Here is a 16394-nt window from a genome sequence, read left to right as displayed (position 1 = left end):
TAGAGAGAAATAAGTAAACGTATAAAAATATTTTATTAAATTTAAATTATTTTTCTTCACTTTTTTTTCCTTCAAAATTTTCTTTTGTATTTTTTTTTTCCTCAAATTTTTTGGCAACCAAATATAGCCTAAAAGAAAAAATAGTGGAGGAAAATAAAGCTATATATTTATACTAAAAATATAATAAGAGGAAATAAAAAATATATATAGATAGATAGGCACTCATGGGTTGTTAGTTGTTACTAGGAACCAATAATTTTTATCAATTTAATTATTTTTATGATTTTGTTTTTCTAATTTTATTTTTATTTTTATTTTTTTCAAAAAATATTAGTGCATGTCTCCGGATTCACTCAAGTTTTTTTTTTTAATATAAAAATCCTATTAAATAAAAATATCGTTTTGGCATATTAGTTTTTATTTTTATGTTGTGGGGACGATGCCCCATACTTTAAAACGGCCACTGAGCCAACGACCATCATTAAGATTCTATTTCAATTTTCCCCACCAATTGGTCATCATTATCCTTGTAGTGTGACAATATATTTATTCCACGGACACCAACAAACAAACGACACCGTTTCAAAATCCCGGGATTCACGATTCACACAAACCGAAGCACAGCACAGCTTTCTCGGAATCTCGGTTCTTCTCTCTGGTTAACGGCGCTGCGGCTCTGTAATCTTCTGCTTTGCTCTTACCATCTCTCTCTGGTTCGTCGTTCATCCCTCTTTCTTCTATTTTGATTCCATCACAAGCATTCTTTTTTTTTTTTTAAAGGTTCGGTTTTGTTAGGTTCGGTCCTCTCTTCCTTCTGAAGCTCTGTGTTGAACTTTATGTTTCTAGGGTTTCATGAGATTGTAGAGGAGTAGTTTTCCTTTTTGATCGATTTGAGATTCTGCTATTGAACGTAACGAATCGAATTTGAATGTGTTTGGCGCTGAAATTTGAATGATTGAGTTTTCAAACAATGTCAGAAATCGAATACTGGAAAAGCCACTGATGAGGATGTGGAGGTTGCAGAGTTACCTTCGGATTCATTTAATAATGAACGGCGATGGAATTTCAGAAGCAGCTGATTCTGGTGCTGCTTTTGAATTTGCCTGAATTTTGGGCCGTGAATGAACATTGTCTCTGTGGAATGTGCTTATTGTGGTTGCATTTGGTGGTTCTTCAGTAGCTAGTTTTTGAAAACAAGTCATATTCTTTTTCCGTCCAAAGGTTGTTTTCTTGTAGAAATCAAGTAGAATATTGCGAGATTTTGGCATATTCTCCAGATTGATTAGGTTTATGCCTTTAGTTAACTTATCTTGTTTCTCACAACTGATATTTCTATGTACCACCAGCTTTAGAATTATAAACTAACTGTGTTAACACTTTCATTGTATATCTGTGGTAGAGATAATTGCTGATTTTGCATGTTGTCAGGAACTAGTAATTTGGAAGATTGGTGCATTTTGAGTGACTACTTAAATTTAGAATCAATTTCCTGACTGGGATTTTACCATTCTTACTTTGATTCTTATCAAACTTGTGGGTATTTAAAGTAGGACCTTGAATTTGTGATTAACAGGACTGATTTAATATATTGAGTTGTAGTTCCTTAATATTGAATTGAGGCTTTGTATAATCATGCATTCAAAGTTTTTTTAAATATTAATATTATCTTGCAGGGGGTCTAAATCACTCTCCATTGCAATGGCTTCTTCATCATCTTTTAGTATGTCTGCTTTGCATAGCACATGCACTCCTAGGGTGCCAAATTGCCCTAAAGAGTTCATGGACAATCATTCAAGTTTGTACTTTAAACAACCTCTTCATTCTAAATTGATGCCTTTATCCACTGACCTAAAGCATTCAAGGTTTTTCACTAATGAGAAACCATTACAATGGGAACAAACTGCAAGACTTCCACAAAGGAATAGAGTCTTATCCCGTGCATTGGACATTGAAAATACACCTTTTTCAGTGGGCAATAAGTTCCAACTCGATGATGTTATTGAAGCTCAACAATTTGATAGAGAGACTCTCGGTGCCATATTTGAAGTGGCACGTGAGATGGAGAAGGTTGAGAAGAAATCGCCTGGGAGCCAAATTCTTAAGGGTTATCTAATGGCTACACTTTTCTATGAGCCATCTACTAGAACTAGGCTCTCTTTCGAGTCTGCCATGAAAAGGTTGGGTGGGGAAGTTTTAACAACAGAAAATGCACGGGAATTCTCATCAGCAGCAAAAGGAGAGACACTTGAAGGTACTTCTTTTCATTTATTTCTGGGTTTTACAAGGTGGTAATCCTGCAATATGGTTTTCATTGGAAGTTGATGTGCAGATACTATAAGAACTGTTGAAGGATACTCAGACATAATTGTAATGAGGCACTTTGAAAGTGGTGCTGCCAGAAGAGCCGCAGTCACAGCTGAGATTCCTATCATTAATGCAGGGGATGGTCCTGGACAGCATCCAACCCAGGTGTGTGCATAATTCATTAATGTGATAATATGGAAATTTTCAAAGTGTTTGCTTGTCATAACTTGTACAAGTCCAGTAAACTAGTTTCTAACTAGATTATGTTTTGCTATTTTAGTTGACTGATTCAAGAAGTTACTTGAGCCTTTGACTTTGTTTAGGTCCACAAACTAGGGATATATGCTTGTTCAAAGAACCTTGTAATTATCTTTTTCTTTGATTTACAGAGCTTAATTCATGAAGTTAATGTTAGATACCTAAGAATCTGTAGGTTGTTGTGTTGGAGTTTTCCAAGTGAGTAATTTGGTCATGTTTCTGGTATGATATGATTCATGACCATTATGCTGCAGGCTCTCCAAAAGAATTTGATCTAAAGACCCTGAAAAGGGAAAGTTGTCCTTGTTCTTTTGTTAATTATATACTTTTGCTGCTGGGAATTAGGAAACTGGCAGCATTATGATCTCATATGATATTCATGACCTACTCCAAGCATAGATGTGGGATATTGAGTGTATCAGCCAAGGTTATTCATGTGTATTGGGACAAGATATATTTAAGAGCGAATCTTCAATTCTTATTAGGGTTATTTGTAATTATAATTGTTTGCCAGTGTGAAGATTTGTGCATGTTTTGTAATTTCCATTTGGTGGTAATGAATTTTACAAATCTTTTAACCTCTAACATTCACTCCTCTTTTTATAACAAGATAGGCTCTTTTGGATGTATATACTATTGAAAGAGAGATAGGAAGACTGGATAGAATCAAAGTCGGGCTTGTTGGAGATCTTGCAAATGGAAGAACAGTCCGGTCACTTGCGTATTTGCTTGCCAAGTATCAAGATGTGAAGATCTACTTTGTTTCTCCTGAAGTGGTCAAAATGAAGGTTAGAAAGAAAAAACTTTACCATCAGTAAAAGAACCTTTAGTGTTTGTCAATTAAAACATCCATTAACTAATGAAGAGAATTTGCTTAAAAATTTTAGATTTTATAGGGTCACTTTTTTGTTTCCCAGGATGATATAAAAGACTATCTCACATCAAAGGGAGTTGAATGGGAAGAAAGTGCTGACTTAATGGAAGTAGCTTCAAAGTGTGATGTGGTGTATCAAACTCGCATTCAGCGAGAAAGATTTGGAGAAAGGGCCGATCTCTATGAAGAAGCTCGAGGCAAGTACATTGTGGATCGAGATGTGTTAGGTGTGATGCAGAAGCATGCTGTAGTCATGCATCCCCTCCCAAGGCTTGACGAGGTAGCAATGCCATCTTGGCTTTTATGATTCTGGATTTGATGTGTATGAGTAAAATATTTTGCAGATGAACGATGAGGATGATTGTTTGTTTTCATTATGTTATGCAGATAACTGTGGATGTTGATGAGGATCAAAGGGCTGCCTATTTCAGACAAGCAAAGAATGGTCTCTATATTCGGATGGCTTTGTTGAAGCTCCTACTTGTTGGTTGGTGAGAGGTGAGAGGAGTAGTTTTTTCCTTTTCCTTCAATTTTTGACATCTTAATCACTCAACTTTATTTATGCTCGTTTCATGGGATAAGGATACCTAAACTGCCAGAATTGCTTGGCTTGAAGGATGATCGAGTTATGAATCAATAAGATTATCTTTGTCTTTTCCCTTTCCTTTTGTCTTCCACTTTTGGACGAAAATAATATTATTTTTTTAAAAAAAAAAACTTTATATAGATTGGGTTTTAAAATAATGCCCAATCTAATGGAGTGAGTGATGGACTTAGGCCTTTTTGCACAAGAATAGTTGAATCAATAAGATTATGAATCAATAAGATTATCTTTGTCTTTTCCCTTTCCTTTTGTCTTCCACTTTTGGACGAAAATAATATTATTATTTTTTTTTAAAAAAAAAAACTTTATATAGATTGGGTTTTAAAATAATGCCCAATCTAATGGAGTGAGTGATGGACTTAGGCCTTTTTGCACAAGAATAGTTGACAAGACTAGGAATGCTCTCAGAGCTTGGTATCTTCTATTTATAGGCATCCAAGAGGTGGCAGACTCCGAAACCCTAAAAGGTATCCCACTATTCTAGAATGACCTATACAAATTCACTTACAAGGAATGCACAAGATACCTGAAACACTTTAAATTCTCCACGCATTTCCCTTGTGTGGATATGTCTACGATTCTCAAAAATCTTCCACACTCTGTTAATAGATGACTCTTAGGTGGTGTTTGTTTTTTTGGCTTTTTGCTGAAAGCAATTTAGTTTTAGAATTTATGTTGTTTGTTTTTCTACTTTTTCATGATTTATTATAAACTTTTTACTAAATAGAAAAAGTCAAAATATATAGCTTTTTCTAAATAGAAAAAATAACATATTGGTTTTTTTTACTTTTTAATACTTAATATAAATAAAATACTATAAAAACAAACAACCTAATATTTAACACTATTAAGCATTAAGGTTCTATTTAGAATTAAGTAAAAAAACAAACACCATCTTAGTTCCATAAGCTTCTTGCTCTTTTGTATAAGCTCAGGGCTCATTTTGAGTCAGTTGTGACAAATGGTTATGTGTGCCTTTTATAGGTAAAAAATTATTATCTCTTAACAACTCATTGTTTTCTCCAATTTTTTTATTAATTTGATGGTGTAGAATAAATTTTAAATTAACTTTACTACAAAGGAAAAATTAAGTGATAGATTTTAGGTCAACAAATTAAGAATAATTTAACTTAAAGTTAATTTAAGTTTTATTAAACTAGCTCTTAATTGAAAATTATTGTGATAAAATCTAGTTTTATTAAACGAGTTTAACGCATGCCCATTTTTTATTTGCCTAGTGAAATGACCATTTTGCTCGTTCCATTCCCTAAATCCAAGCGCATGTAAAATGACAGTTGCACCAAATATATGACTGATCTAATGCTTGGGGACATCATGAAGTTTCTTCATCCTGATAAACAACCTCGATTATCAGAAGGAAGCAAAACTATATGTGCCTGAATCATAAATTATCTGGAACGGCCTCCCTTGTTTTCAATAATCAGTCATATAACTCAAAAGACATGGAAAATTTGATTCTAGCGGTCTACATAGGCGACACAGGCGAGCATTTTGACTAGTACGTAGGAAAGTTTGGATCCACATCATGGGCCCATGACTCCAGTCCCCCTATGACGTCCTTAGCTGAAGTGAAACCTATTTTGTGGAGGTATTCAACAGCTCTCTGTGAGTCATTACCTCTTCTACAAACTACGTAGACACTTGTACCAGAATGGTTACCACCCTTCTGCTCCACTTCTTCCTTCAAGGCTGAACTGATTTCCGACACCCTAGCCTCCAAGCTTGAGAGTGGGATGTTCAATGACTTCGGGAGAGAAACAATGTTGAAGTGGTGTGATGGTCGTACATCCACCAATACGTGTGCCTCCCCATTAACAAGTCTGTCATTGTACTCTTTGCTGGTTATTCTGGAATCTGCTGGAAGCAGGTTTAACTTCAATGGAGTCTGCAATCAATTGGAAGGTCAAAAATATAAAATTCCGAGGGCATCCAAGGTACTAATTCATGTGTTTGTATGAATCTCAGAGAGATTATGAATTTTGAAAACTGCAACCGTGGTACAAGAGATTCTTTTATTAATGAAAGAATCTTAAGCAATCAAATCAAAATACAAGCAGTTGACAATAAAAGAGAGGTAAGGGAGCAGATGATACCGTGGATAGTGGAGACTGAGTGAACTTCTCATAGTCAAAATCTTGAAATTTCTGTTGGGTGAATGTTGCATTTTCTCCACAAACTTCACATTGGGACAACCTCCCTCTAATCTTGACCTAAGCAATGCAATGCTTTAAAGATTAATTTCCATAAGAACAAGCAATCTAGAATCTCCAGAAACAAAAAATGATTTGAGACAAAATCAAGGCTAGTTAGAAGGAGGCAATCCAAAGAACATCCCATTATGGCCTCCTTTTGATAGGCAAATAAGGATTTCCTTATAGAGGCGCCAAACAGAAAAAGGGGCACAACTTAAGTTCACAGGAAATATACTTTTTCAGCAAAACACAAAAGTACAGAGGGAAAAACTAAAATGACAAGAAACGCTTAACTATTATAGCCCAAACCATCTTTGAAGTCTAGAAATGAAAGATTGTCAATTTCTTTAACACTACTAGACCACGTCAAGAGGATTAATCTTGTATTCCAAGTCCTGGTGGGAGTATGCCTAGGGATACCTTGTAGTGATGGGAAAAAGAATAACTGAATACATTCTGGCTTTAATGCTAATCACTTACAAAACCAGAATGACTGTTGAGAAAAACTTGATGACATTTAATATATAAATATATATATTGCATGCAACAAGCAAACCACTACTGATCTCTACCCTATTCGGTAGAGATATAAGATAACATCCACCAAGTTCCCAGAAAAGAGAATCAATGTATTTTCTAGACAAGTCCAATGGCATTTTGTTTTCAGTTGGTCTAACTGTAAAAGATAAAATCATGTTTAATTTCATTTGATGTCACAGTGAAACCATGGAAGAGAGGAGAGTGTAAGGACCCCCAATAGGCCCAAGCTAGGTCTTCCTGCTTTGTGTTCACAAAACCAATCCTGGAAAACTAGTCTCTCCTGAGTAATCACCTTATTCAGAATCCAGGCTCTCCACATTGATACTTATTGTTTTAACATTGCAAATCTATTACCATCATTAAAATGTTTTATTTTCTATTACAAATTTCACCATAACCTCTTTGAGCAAACTCAATTCCCATAGTCAACAATCGCCGCAAACATTTAGTACATTCATGTACCTGAATGTGATCTATTAAAGCTTCACCTATAAGCATTACTGATAAAGAGATCACGAGAAGATAATACTACAAAGAAAAATAACAGAAAAGTATGCACTTGATTTAGAATTCAAGAAACTTTCAAAGATATGGAAAATGAAACATACAATTCGAATTCGTGCTGACAATGCATCAAAGAGAAGCATCCTTCCTGACAGTGGTTCTCCAACAGCACTTGCAATCTTTATAGCCTCTAGGGCTTGGAGACAGCCAATGATACCAGGAACTATAAAACAAAAGTGGGAAATGCATTACAATTTTGTCCCAAGTATCTAAAAATGCTTTTGTGAAAATGAAAAAGGAAACCAACAGCAATTCAAAACTCTAAACTAATAAAATAGCAGGAAAGAATACAGCATATAAACAAAAAAAATAAACAAATAACACAAAAATAAAAGAATAAATGTTAGATTTGAAACACCAAGAAACATTGCACAATTTCCTAATGTTGAACCAGTACACCAACATGAACTTATCTCTTCAGACATCTCATCTCAGGCGAGGAGGAATGAGGCGGCTTGTGTTGGATAGCCAATGCCCAACATGAAACCTTTAGCAAAATTGTTATAAAAATGAATCCTGAAATGAGTGGAATCATGAAGTAGGATTCATAGCCACCCCACATAATCAGGATAAAGTTTTCCTTTTGAGTAGAACCTAGTCAAGGCTCATGACCAACATTTATAGAGCCTAGTCAAGGTTCATGACCAACATTTGTATCCTTTATGTTTCTATGATACCAATTCCATGCACACAATTAGGACACCAGTTTATTGAGTAGAGTTTTGTCGAGGTTCATGACTAACACTATATCCTTTCTTTCGTGTGAAATCAATACTCAATGCAGACAAATTAAAATATGCAAATTTACTGGAGTCTATACGTAAAGCAAGAAACAGACTTATGCCCAATTCAATTCTTACCTGCATCCAGGACAAAATCTAAGACTTCTTCTCCATTTAAGATAGAGGATAGAAAAAGGAAAAGTACCTTCTCAAGATCATATTTTACATGGTTTGGTAGGCAAGTTAGCAGACTAGTAATTTAATATTGGACATGTTAGCAAAACTGCAGCTTACCTACTCCTAAAACTCCACTATCTGAACATCTTTGACATGCTGTTGTTGGTGGTGGAGTAGGAAAAAGGCACCGATAGCATGGACCTCCTTTGTAATTGTAAACAGTGAGCTATACAAAAAATTTCATGATGCAGTTATGCTATGAGTTTCCACAACAAAAAATGATGAAGATTACACTTCCCATTCCCTTATTCACATAAGAAATTCTATAGGTGTAACACAAGAATAACAGAATATGAAAGCAGATGCATAACATACCTGCCCTTCCAACCCCAATGCAGCACCTGAAACAAGAGGCTGCACAAATAACATGTAAAGGGTCAATGCAAGGATGAAAAATCGCACACTAGACACACATGCATAGTGAACCAATAAGCCTCATGCTGGTTTTAGTGATTTTTCTTTTTATGTTCAGACATAGGTGCTTGTAGAATCCTGTCTTGATTATTGACCATAATATAGAGCCGTCTTAGTACCTTGGATTTTACTGTCACAAGGGATTATCAGTTAATGTGAATACAGGGTGGAGTGCATTAAGAGAGGTACCGAAAATAAAAGCCTAGAACAGCATTAGCCAAATCCAGACATATGAATGGTTGGTTCTATGTTACATAATGCTAAAATCCAGTTTTAGTAAGTTTACTAATAGTGACTTCTGTACAATTATCTACAAGAGAAAGCAGCACAATGACCAATTTACCTTCCCTAATACAACACAACAATCACTTATCATGTACCGGCTAGGGACATTATCTGTTGCATCGATAACTAGATCATATCTAAGAAATGTCAGTAGTCAGGGAAATCAAAATATTTCATCAGTATTCACAGAAAGGATTAAATGAAGAAAAAAGAAAAGGAAAGCAAAAAGACAAATTTAATGATCTTTGAAATTTGTTTTATAAAGGATACTTGCTCAAAATCTCCAAAGCATTGGATGTGCGTAAAGCTTCTTTGTGTTCCACAATCTGAATTGTGGAGTTAATCCTGGCATACAAATCTATATTAAGCATAACAACATGAAAGAAAATTCCAGTATACTTTCAGTGAAAAGCAAACTTCACAAAGCAGACAGCAGATGCAGCAACTTCAGATCAGGTATTTTTCAGAGTTAAGACAGATAATGCCGAAAGTGCTACTTACGAACGACAAGCAGCAGCAGCAGATTGTACTTTTGGTTGACCAACATATGCTTCAGTGTGGATAATCTGCAATATAATAATAGGAAGCAGGCTCTGAGATCATGAGTTCACTAGATCAAAAGAAGTTCATTTGCACATTACAATACCTCTATGAGATTCCTAACAGTTACAAAGAGAAACGCAGATTTGCAAATTGCATTAAGGTAAAACAATATGTGTGGTTATAACTTCATTATTTGATCATTATGATGCCTTGATGCCCTCAAGAAAGATTTACATGTTTCTTTCATTTTTTTCATGTAATTGGTGATACCTTTTAAAGAATTAGCACCTCCTTCACTCAGGTGAGTATCTAGCACTCCATATGTGCCTTTTGCAATTGTATTCACTTTCTCCATGTTTTTTGTTTATACATCGAGGATCGGGGAGAAGCTGATGGGTATAAATTTATTAACATGAAAACATTTTGTGGTGCCATATGAAACAAAGCAGAAAGATCATGGGAGAAATCGCATGTGTTTAATGTAGTAGCTCCATCATTGCATATTTCCATTATTATTTAGTGCAACTTTTTTTTTTTTTTTGATATGTACATTTTTTTCCTCATTGGGACTTGAACCTGGAAACTCCTACAAACCCTCCCAACCTTTTACCACTTGAGCCATGCCTCAAGAGCTTATTTAGTGCACCAACACGATTGGCATTTTTCAAATCATAGTGGATTTAAAAACATTTTTGTAGTTCAAGCTTATCATTCATAACCATACCAAGAGAAAGCATGGGGCACCAAGAATAAAATTAGGCCGAATATTTCTTATTAGTACCACCAACATCATCATGCTGACTAGAGAACCAGAGTGCATATTTTAATTTTGTACCTGTCGGTGCAGATTATTCAGCTCTACAACATCATGATCAACAGTACCTATGCACCCTGGGAAGAATATCCAAATGAAAGAGCTTTTAAATGAAAGGTCAGAGTTTCAAAACAAAAAGGTCCAATTGCAATATAAGACAATGATTTAAGTGCTCCCTTTAAAGCATCCATTCATTCAAAATGGATAAATCAATGGCATCAAAATATCACACACATAAATCAATGGCATCAAAATGCTAGGTATGCCAAAAAAGGACCATTGCCTAGCATAGGCTCTGTTTTGAACTTTGTTTGGGTAAGATTTGTAAAAAAATCCAAGTTCAGCATTTTTGCATGAAGTGACATAAACCCATATTTTCAAGCCTGATACCCCAATAAGTAGCATTGACTCGGGTAATGGTCCAGAAAAGAATTCAGACAAGAAGTTTCTAATGAACATGTATTTTGAGCCTTCTTAAGAGCAAACATCTCACCAACACCACATGCCGCAAGATATAAAAGAGCTGGTGCGCCCAATCCTCCAGCTCCAACAACTAAAATTGAAGACTTCAAGAGATTTGACTGCCCTACAGCCAACCACAAATACCAATTGGAAAGTAAAGAGATACCAATCAGAATAAACAAATGACAACTAATTATATAGAATAAAGTAGATTATCAATTGCTCAATGACCAAAGCTCTGCATTAAACTATATGACATTCAATGTGAATTTCACTGAAATATGAAAAATAAGGGATTCGTGGAATTTCTGTGGATTGCGTTGCTAGCCAGGAGAGGGTTCTTAGCGGATATCCAAGGTGCAATCCAACAATCGCATGTGTTAAGTATGGAGAGTATATTCATTTCAGATCGAGCAAAATGACATCCAGCCTGATGTGAGAGAAAGAGCAGTGGATGAGTGATTCCCAGATGAGGACACGGCCTGATTGAGAAGGACTTTCAACTAACTCAAAGTGATGGAACAAGACAGTACCGACGGGAAAAGCAGAGTGAACAGCTTCACATCAAACAGGCTGTTATGTTGCAAATGTAAGATGGCTTTCTGATTAATGTTCCCATTTCAGAAATGAAATGGTGAACATGTCCAGAAACTTACCATTTTCCAGTCATTGTCAGTAGTTAAAATGCCATTGATATTCAAAATGTGCAAAATTACTTTTTGAATGTTTCCAACAATCGATTTGCATTAATTATTTTTAGAAAAATGTCTTGCAAAAGAGATTTTCATGTTTTTTTTTGTTCTCATTTTTTTCAACACATAAAAGGTTATTGTAGTCAGCATTAAAAAGGACTTAAGAGCACCAAACTGCTCAGTTTATACCATGAAAGAGTATTGTTCTGGAAACAAACCAAACAGAAATCTTGGTCAAATTCAGTTGTATCGTTGTATCTCACAGCAACATTTGTCCAAACTCTGTGCTACTTGAACATATTAGAACTTGTGAAAGAAAATATTGCAGGAAAGACACAAAATTTCCACTAAAACAAAATGCCTTTCATGTGGTCCAACACTTGACTTCTGTTTGGATTTATCTAAAGTAATTGTTATTGTTTTTTTTTTATTAAAATTTTCAAGCAAGCAAGGTCATATTGATGAGGAATTTGTCAGAATAATATAGCCCAGCGCATAATGAAATTACAGTGACCTTATTTTGACAGCACTTTGCAAGTACTTTTCCTACTTTTGGAAGCAAAAATTACATTGATTTTAGCTTTCAAAAGCAAGAAAAGTACTTCCAAAATGCTACACAAAAAGGAGCATTCAAAAGCACTAACTCAAGGTCTAACTCTGACAACTCATTTCAACAAAGAGAATGGCATTCATTAAAAAGGGAAAATCCAGTTAAGATTCAGTAGGACAATTTAAGAGTACTTTTTTATTATTTGAAAGCAAAATTAAATGGATTCTAGCCCATAAAAGGAAGAAAATTCCTTTCAAAATGCTCTGTATTTCTAAAATTCCAGAAACATATTTCAGCTAGAAACTGTTTTTTTTTCTTTTCTTTTTTCTCGCATTTGATACCAGCAAGTAAAGCAATTATTTTTTTCTCCACAAAAGCAAGAAACGCGCTACGAAAATTCTAACTATACAAAGGTTAGCATTTCCGAACACCTTTCTCACACTTTGATAAGAAAAATTGCATTACATTCAGCTTTCAAAAGCAAGAAAACAGTTGAATTTCATACTTTGAATGAAGCATTCGATCCGACCAGTCCAGTACAAAGTACAAACCTCGAACTCCGAAGGAAGGAAGCAAAAGGTGGCGACTATACCGGTAGATCATATCCGGGGAGAGTCCGTGTCCGGCAGCCAAACCAGCGATTGACATGGAAGAACAGGAGACACCAGAAATGGCGTCGTTTGGCGGAGGAATATCGCGAAGCCGAGCTTCGAGAACCGATATTCGATGCTCTATGTCGGCCTTAGCGGCCTTCAAGGTCTCGATCTCCCTGAGAATTCGAGAAGCGTCTTCTCCATTTGACTCCATCTGGTTTTCAGTTTGGAAAGAGTGAGCAGAAAACCCTAGAGTGAGAACTGAGAATCGTTAAGGTTTATTTGGCCAATGGGTTTGGCCGCGTATTAATTTAAGTTGGTAAATAAATTAAATATATTTAATAATATAATTTAAAATCTATAAATAAAAATAATTCACTTATTCTTAAATTTATATCTTTATTTATTTTTTTTCTTTATCTTCAATTTTTCTTTAAATTAATTTAATTAATTATAAGATTAATTTACTTTTGATATTATTTTTTATTTATAAGATAAATAATATTTATCTAATATTTTTTGTTTCTTTTGCTTTGTAATGAAAAAAATTATTATCAATTTTATGTGAAAAATACATTTATGGAAAAACAAATTTGTAATTAATTTATTAAATAATTATTTACAAAATAAATCATTTTCTATTATTTTAATTTTTAAATTAATTTTATTATATAAATTTTAAAATTAAAAATATTAATCTTTAATTTAATTGTAAAAGGAATAAAATATAAAAAAATTAAATTAATTTATTATTCAAAAAATTAATTTTTAATAAAATTTTCAGCATTAAGAGATATAATTTTTTAAATATTAATCAATTTAAAAAGAAATAATAATCATTTGTATATTAAAATATTTTATTTAGTAATTATAAATGATAAACAATTAAAGTAATTTGAAAAAATAATAAAATATTTCTTTAAAAATAATTTAATACACTTAAAATTATAAATGAATAACTATTTTTTATTAAGAAAAATTTGTGGAAATATTTTGTTATATAAAATTTTTCATCTGTTTTCAATTTTTAATGTTATAGGTTTCAAGAAAATCCATCAAATAAAAATAAAAAAATAATTTTTTTCAAAAACTATATATCCAAATAAAAAAATTAAAATTCAAATACACAATATTGTAAATATAAATAGCAAGTTAATCCTTAATTATCAAATATTTTTAATATTAAAGAATCTAAATCACCTACTATTATGATTATAAGAAAATCAATAATATTATTTATGCAAATACTAAAAAACCAACAAATATCCTAACTATCAATCATGATAAAAAAAAAAACCAATTATTATCCCAAATGCAAAAAACCAATAACCTTGTTCATATGAACTATCAACAAAGAAATAATAAAAAAAAATCAATATATAAATATTAAACATAATTTATATTTTTATCAATATTATTGTTGATAAATATCTCAATAATTATAATTTTTTATATATTAAATTTAGTAACTAAAATTAATTAATTTTATAATATATATTTATAATAATTAGATTATTAAAAATATATCATTAATTATATTTTATTTTATTTTTTGGGAGAAATTTGTGAAAAGACGATTTCTCCCAAATAATTTAGTTTTTTTTTTTTAGGAAATCGTGATTTTTTATATATAAATCGTTTTTCAAATAGATGATTTTAAAAGGAAATAACGTTACCTTTCCTAGTTAACAAAAACTATGATTGATTTGGAATTATTATTTTCACAACAGTAGTTTAGGTGACTGTTATCAAAAATCCCTTGCTAAGGCCATCTTGGCCCACTCCTCAGATGGGCCTGGGCTGAGAATAAAAATCTGAGTCTGGTCTCAGGCCTGCTAGAACTCCTAATGTGGATCTCATCCCAACTCCGAAGAGGAACGTGCCCATGACTATAAGAATTTGCATATTCGATGTTGAATGCATTATACAGTGATATGAAGCATTCATGTTTAATTCTTTGAGGCAACTCAGGCAAGTGATATGAAGCATTACGTTGTCCAACAAAAAATGGATATAAAACAGAGGAAATATTTTCATTTATGAAGATGGTTACAAATATGAAACTATATCAACCATACGAGTCTCCCCTTGCACCATACTTTTGCCAAACAAGAGAAAATCAACACCAACCCTTCACCCATCATCCATGCATGCCCATGCACACGCACAGAGACGTTCACATGGCACAAAATTAGACAGAAAATTAACTTCAAGCCATTGTAGGCGCCTGCACACCCTTCGGAGGATGAGGAGGGAAGGGCTTAGGTGGGAATGGCTTAGGGGGGAACGGGGGCTTTGGTGGTTTAGGAGGAAAAGGAAATGGGGGCAGTGGCTGAGCATATCCACACATTCCATATACACAGAAGCTCCCAAAGGGGCATTTGTGCTCACACTTGCCACAATGAAATGGATTTATATTAGTATTAATGCAGATGCCTCGGCAGCATTGCCAAGTAAATGGACACCTGATCCCACACAAGCCACAATTGTAAACATCGGAGGTGACATCCACACACTGGTTTCTACAGCACAGCTTCTTGATTCTTGGTGGGAACTGCCCTTCATTGCATATCCATGGCCTGTTCCAGCACCCTGCGGCTCTTGGGTTGATCACCCTCCTCAGCCATGGCGACGACAATGACCTCTTAGTGCCATTTTTTTGAACAACTTTTGGTGTTGGGTCCGCTCCCACAATCACAACCAGTAGTAGTAGAAGTAATTGTAGGATTGAAATGGCGATTCGGGCGTCAAGTGGTCGCATCGTTTCAAGATGCATTAGCAGCATTGGCAGAGCTGCTTGCAATTATATATATAGATATGCATAAAGGGGTGGGTTATGTGGAGGACTTAATCTCAGGAGAAGCTTAAGGTGTGTTCATGTTTTTCTTACATGGTGGGTGGTGGGCATGGTGTGGGGGGTAATTACTATTTACGTGATGAGGGAGCTTTCTTTGCTTTGTGTTTGGGAGGGGCCTGTCGCTTTAACACATGCATGATTAAAGCAAGTGTAACGGTGTGAGGAAACTATTTTCTGCATTATATATCCAACTTTGAAGGTTAATTAAAGTGCCCTCTCTTGGTGATCTGGAGTCATCATGAAATGGATCTTAGAGGTGGACCTCTAAACCCAGAAGCCAGATGGTGGGTCATCTTTTGTAGGGCTACATATCTTAAGATCAAGGGAACCATCATCTCGAATAGCATACATTATTAGAGTTCAAAGAAGTTGGGTGCTGATCAATCAATGGTCTACTGTAACTAATCTTCCACAAAAGGCTATATTTGGTTCCAAAAAATATTAAAAATAAAAATTAAAAAAATAATTTTCTAGTGATCCTAATATAAAATATAGTAAAAAGAATCAAATAAAATTAAAATTAGTTATAAATTTATGTATTTTTTATTATTTAAAATTTATATAAAAATTTTAAATAAGTAAAATAAGTTTGAAATAATATATTAAAATAATTTATTAACTTAAAGTCTTCTCTCAATTTTCTTTATATTTTCCCCCAAATTTTCCAAGAAACCAAACATACCTCTAATATATCATCCACAGGCTCACATCAGCTTGAACTTCTGCCATTTGTTGCGAGATAGCAGATGGCAATCTTCAAACAATGGCAGAAACTGAACCAAGGCATTATCCTCCAAATAAATGAACATCAGAGAGCAAAGAATAAAATCTCTGATAGAACTCATCAGTGACACAACATCAGAACCAT

The 16394-nt window shown here is 33.9% G+C and overlaps 3 protein-coding genes across 3 annotated transcripts; 1 reads left to right on the top strand and 2 right to left on the bottom strand.

Moving 5' to 3' along the window:
* Positions 1 to 557: 557 nt before the first annotated feature.
* Positions 558 to 4100, top strand: LOC117908509 (aspartate carbamoyltransferase 2, chloroplastic). The gene is made up of 6 exons (XM_034822137.1): positions 558 to 713; positions 1674 to 2251; positions 2330 to 2469; positions 3177 to 3350; positions 3480 to 3716; positions 3824 to 4100. Exons 2-6 carry the CDS (start codon positions 1699 to 1701, stop codon positions 3929 to 3931), a joined length of 1212 nt encoding a protein of 403 aa, XP_034678028.1. The 5' UTR covers positions 558 to 713; positions 1674 to 1698; the 3' UTR covers positions 3932 to 4100.
* A 1308-nt stretch (positions 4101 to 5408) lies between these two features.
* On the bottom strand, positions 5409 to 16342 carry LOC117909226 (adenylyltransferase and sulfurtransferase MOCS3). Its single transcript, XM_034823171.1, has 12 exons — positions 16209 to 16342; positions 12628 to 12883; positions 10866 to 10958; positions 10394 to 10449; positions 9517 to 9581; positions 9286 to 9360; positions 9074 to 9152; positions 8632 to 8670; positions 8374 to 8482; positions 7402 to 7520; positions 6155 to 6271; positions 5409 to 5946 (listed from the first exon to the last, which is right to left on the bottom strand). Exons 2-12 carry the CDS (start codon positions 12881 to 12883, stop codon positions 5557 to 5559), a joined length of 1398 nt encoding a protein of 465 aa, XP_034679062.1. The 5' UTR covers positions 16209 to 16342; the 3' UTR covers positions 5409 to 5556.
* Positions 14879 to 15430, bottom strand: LOC117908131 (stigma-specific STIG1-like protein 4). Its single transcript, XM_034821798.1, has one exon. The coding sequence runs from the start codon at positions 15428 to 15430 to the stop codon at positions 14879 to 14881; it is 552 nt and encodes a 183-aa protein (XP_034677689.1).
* Positions 16343 to 16394: the final 52 nt, after the last annotated feature.

The sequence above is a fragment of the Vitis riparia genome, chromosome 19 (genome assembly GCF_004353265.1).
Source record: "Vitis riparia cultivar Riparia Gloire de Montpellier isolate 1030 chromosome 19, EGFV_Vit.rip_1.0, whole genome shotgun sequence".
Classification (NCBI taxonomy): Eukaryota; Viridiplantae; Streptophyta; class Magnoliopsida; order Vitales; family Vitaceae; genus Vitis; species Vitis riparia.
This window is presented reverse-complemented; position numbering and strand designations above follow the sequence as displayed.

What these genes read in the sequence shown, in the direction of transcription:
- LOC117909226 (XM_034823171.1), bottom strand. Translation starts at nt 12,883, where the DNA reads ATGGAGTCAAATGGAGAAGACGCTTCTCGAATTCTCAGGGAGATCGAG. An exon ending in TCCTTCCTTCGGAGTTCGAG is followed by an intron (nt 10,959 to 12,627) that starts GTTTGTACTTTG and finishes GGTTGGCTGTAG; the next exon opens with GGCAGTCAAATCTCTTGAAG. An exon ending in TAGTGGAGTTTTAGGAGTAG is followed by an intron (nt 7,521 to 8,373) that starts GTAAGCTGCAGT and finishes TTTGTTTTATAG; the next exon opens with TTCCTGGTATCATTGGCTGT.
- LOC117908509 (XM_034822137.1), top strand. Translation starts at nt 1,699, where the DNA reads ATGGCTTCTTCATCATCTTTTAGTATGTCTGCTTTGCATAGCACATGC. An exon ending in AAAAGGAGAGACACTTGAAG is followed by an intron (nt 2,252 to 2,329) that starts GTACTTCTTTTC and finishes GTTGATGTGCAG; the next exon opens with ATACTATAAGAACTGTTGAA. An exon ending in CCCTCCCAAGGCTTGACGAG is followed by an intron (nt 3,717 to 3,823) that starts GTAGCAATGCCA and finishes TATGTTATGCAG; the next exon opens with ATAACTGTGGATGTTGATGA.
- LOC117908131 (XM_034821798.1), bottom strand. Translation starts at nt 15,430, where the DNA reads ATGCGACCACTTGACGCCCGAATCGCCATTTCAATCCTACAATTACTT.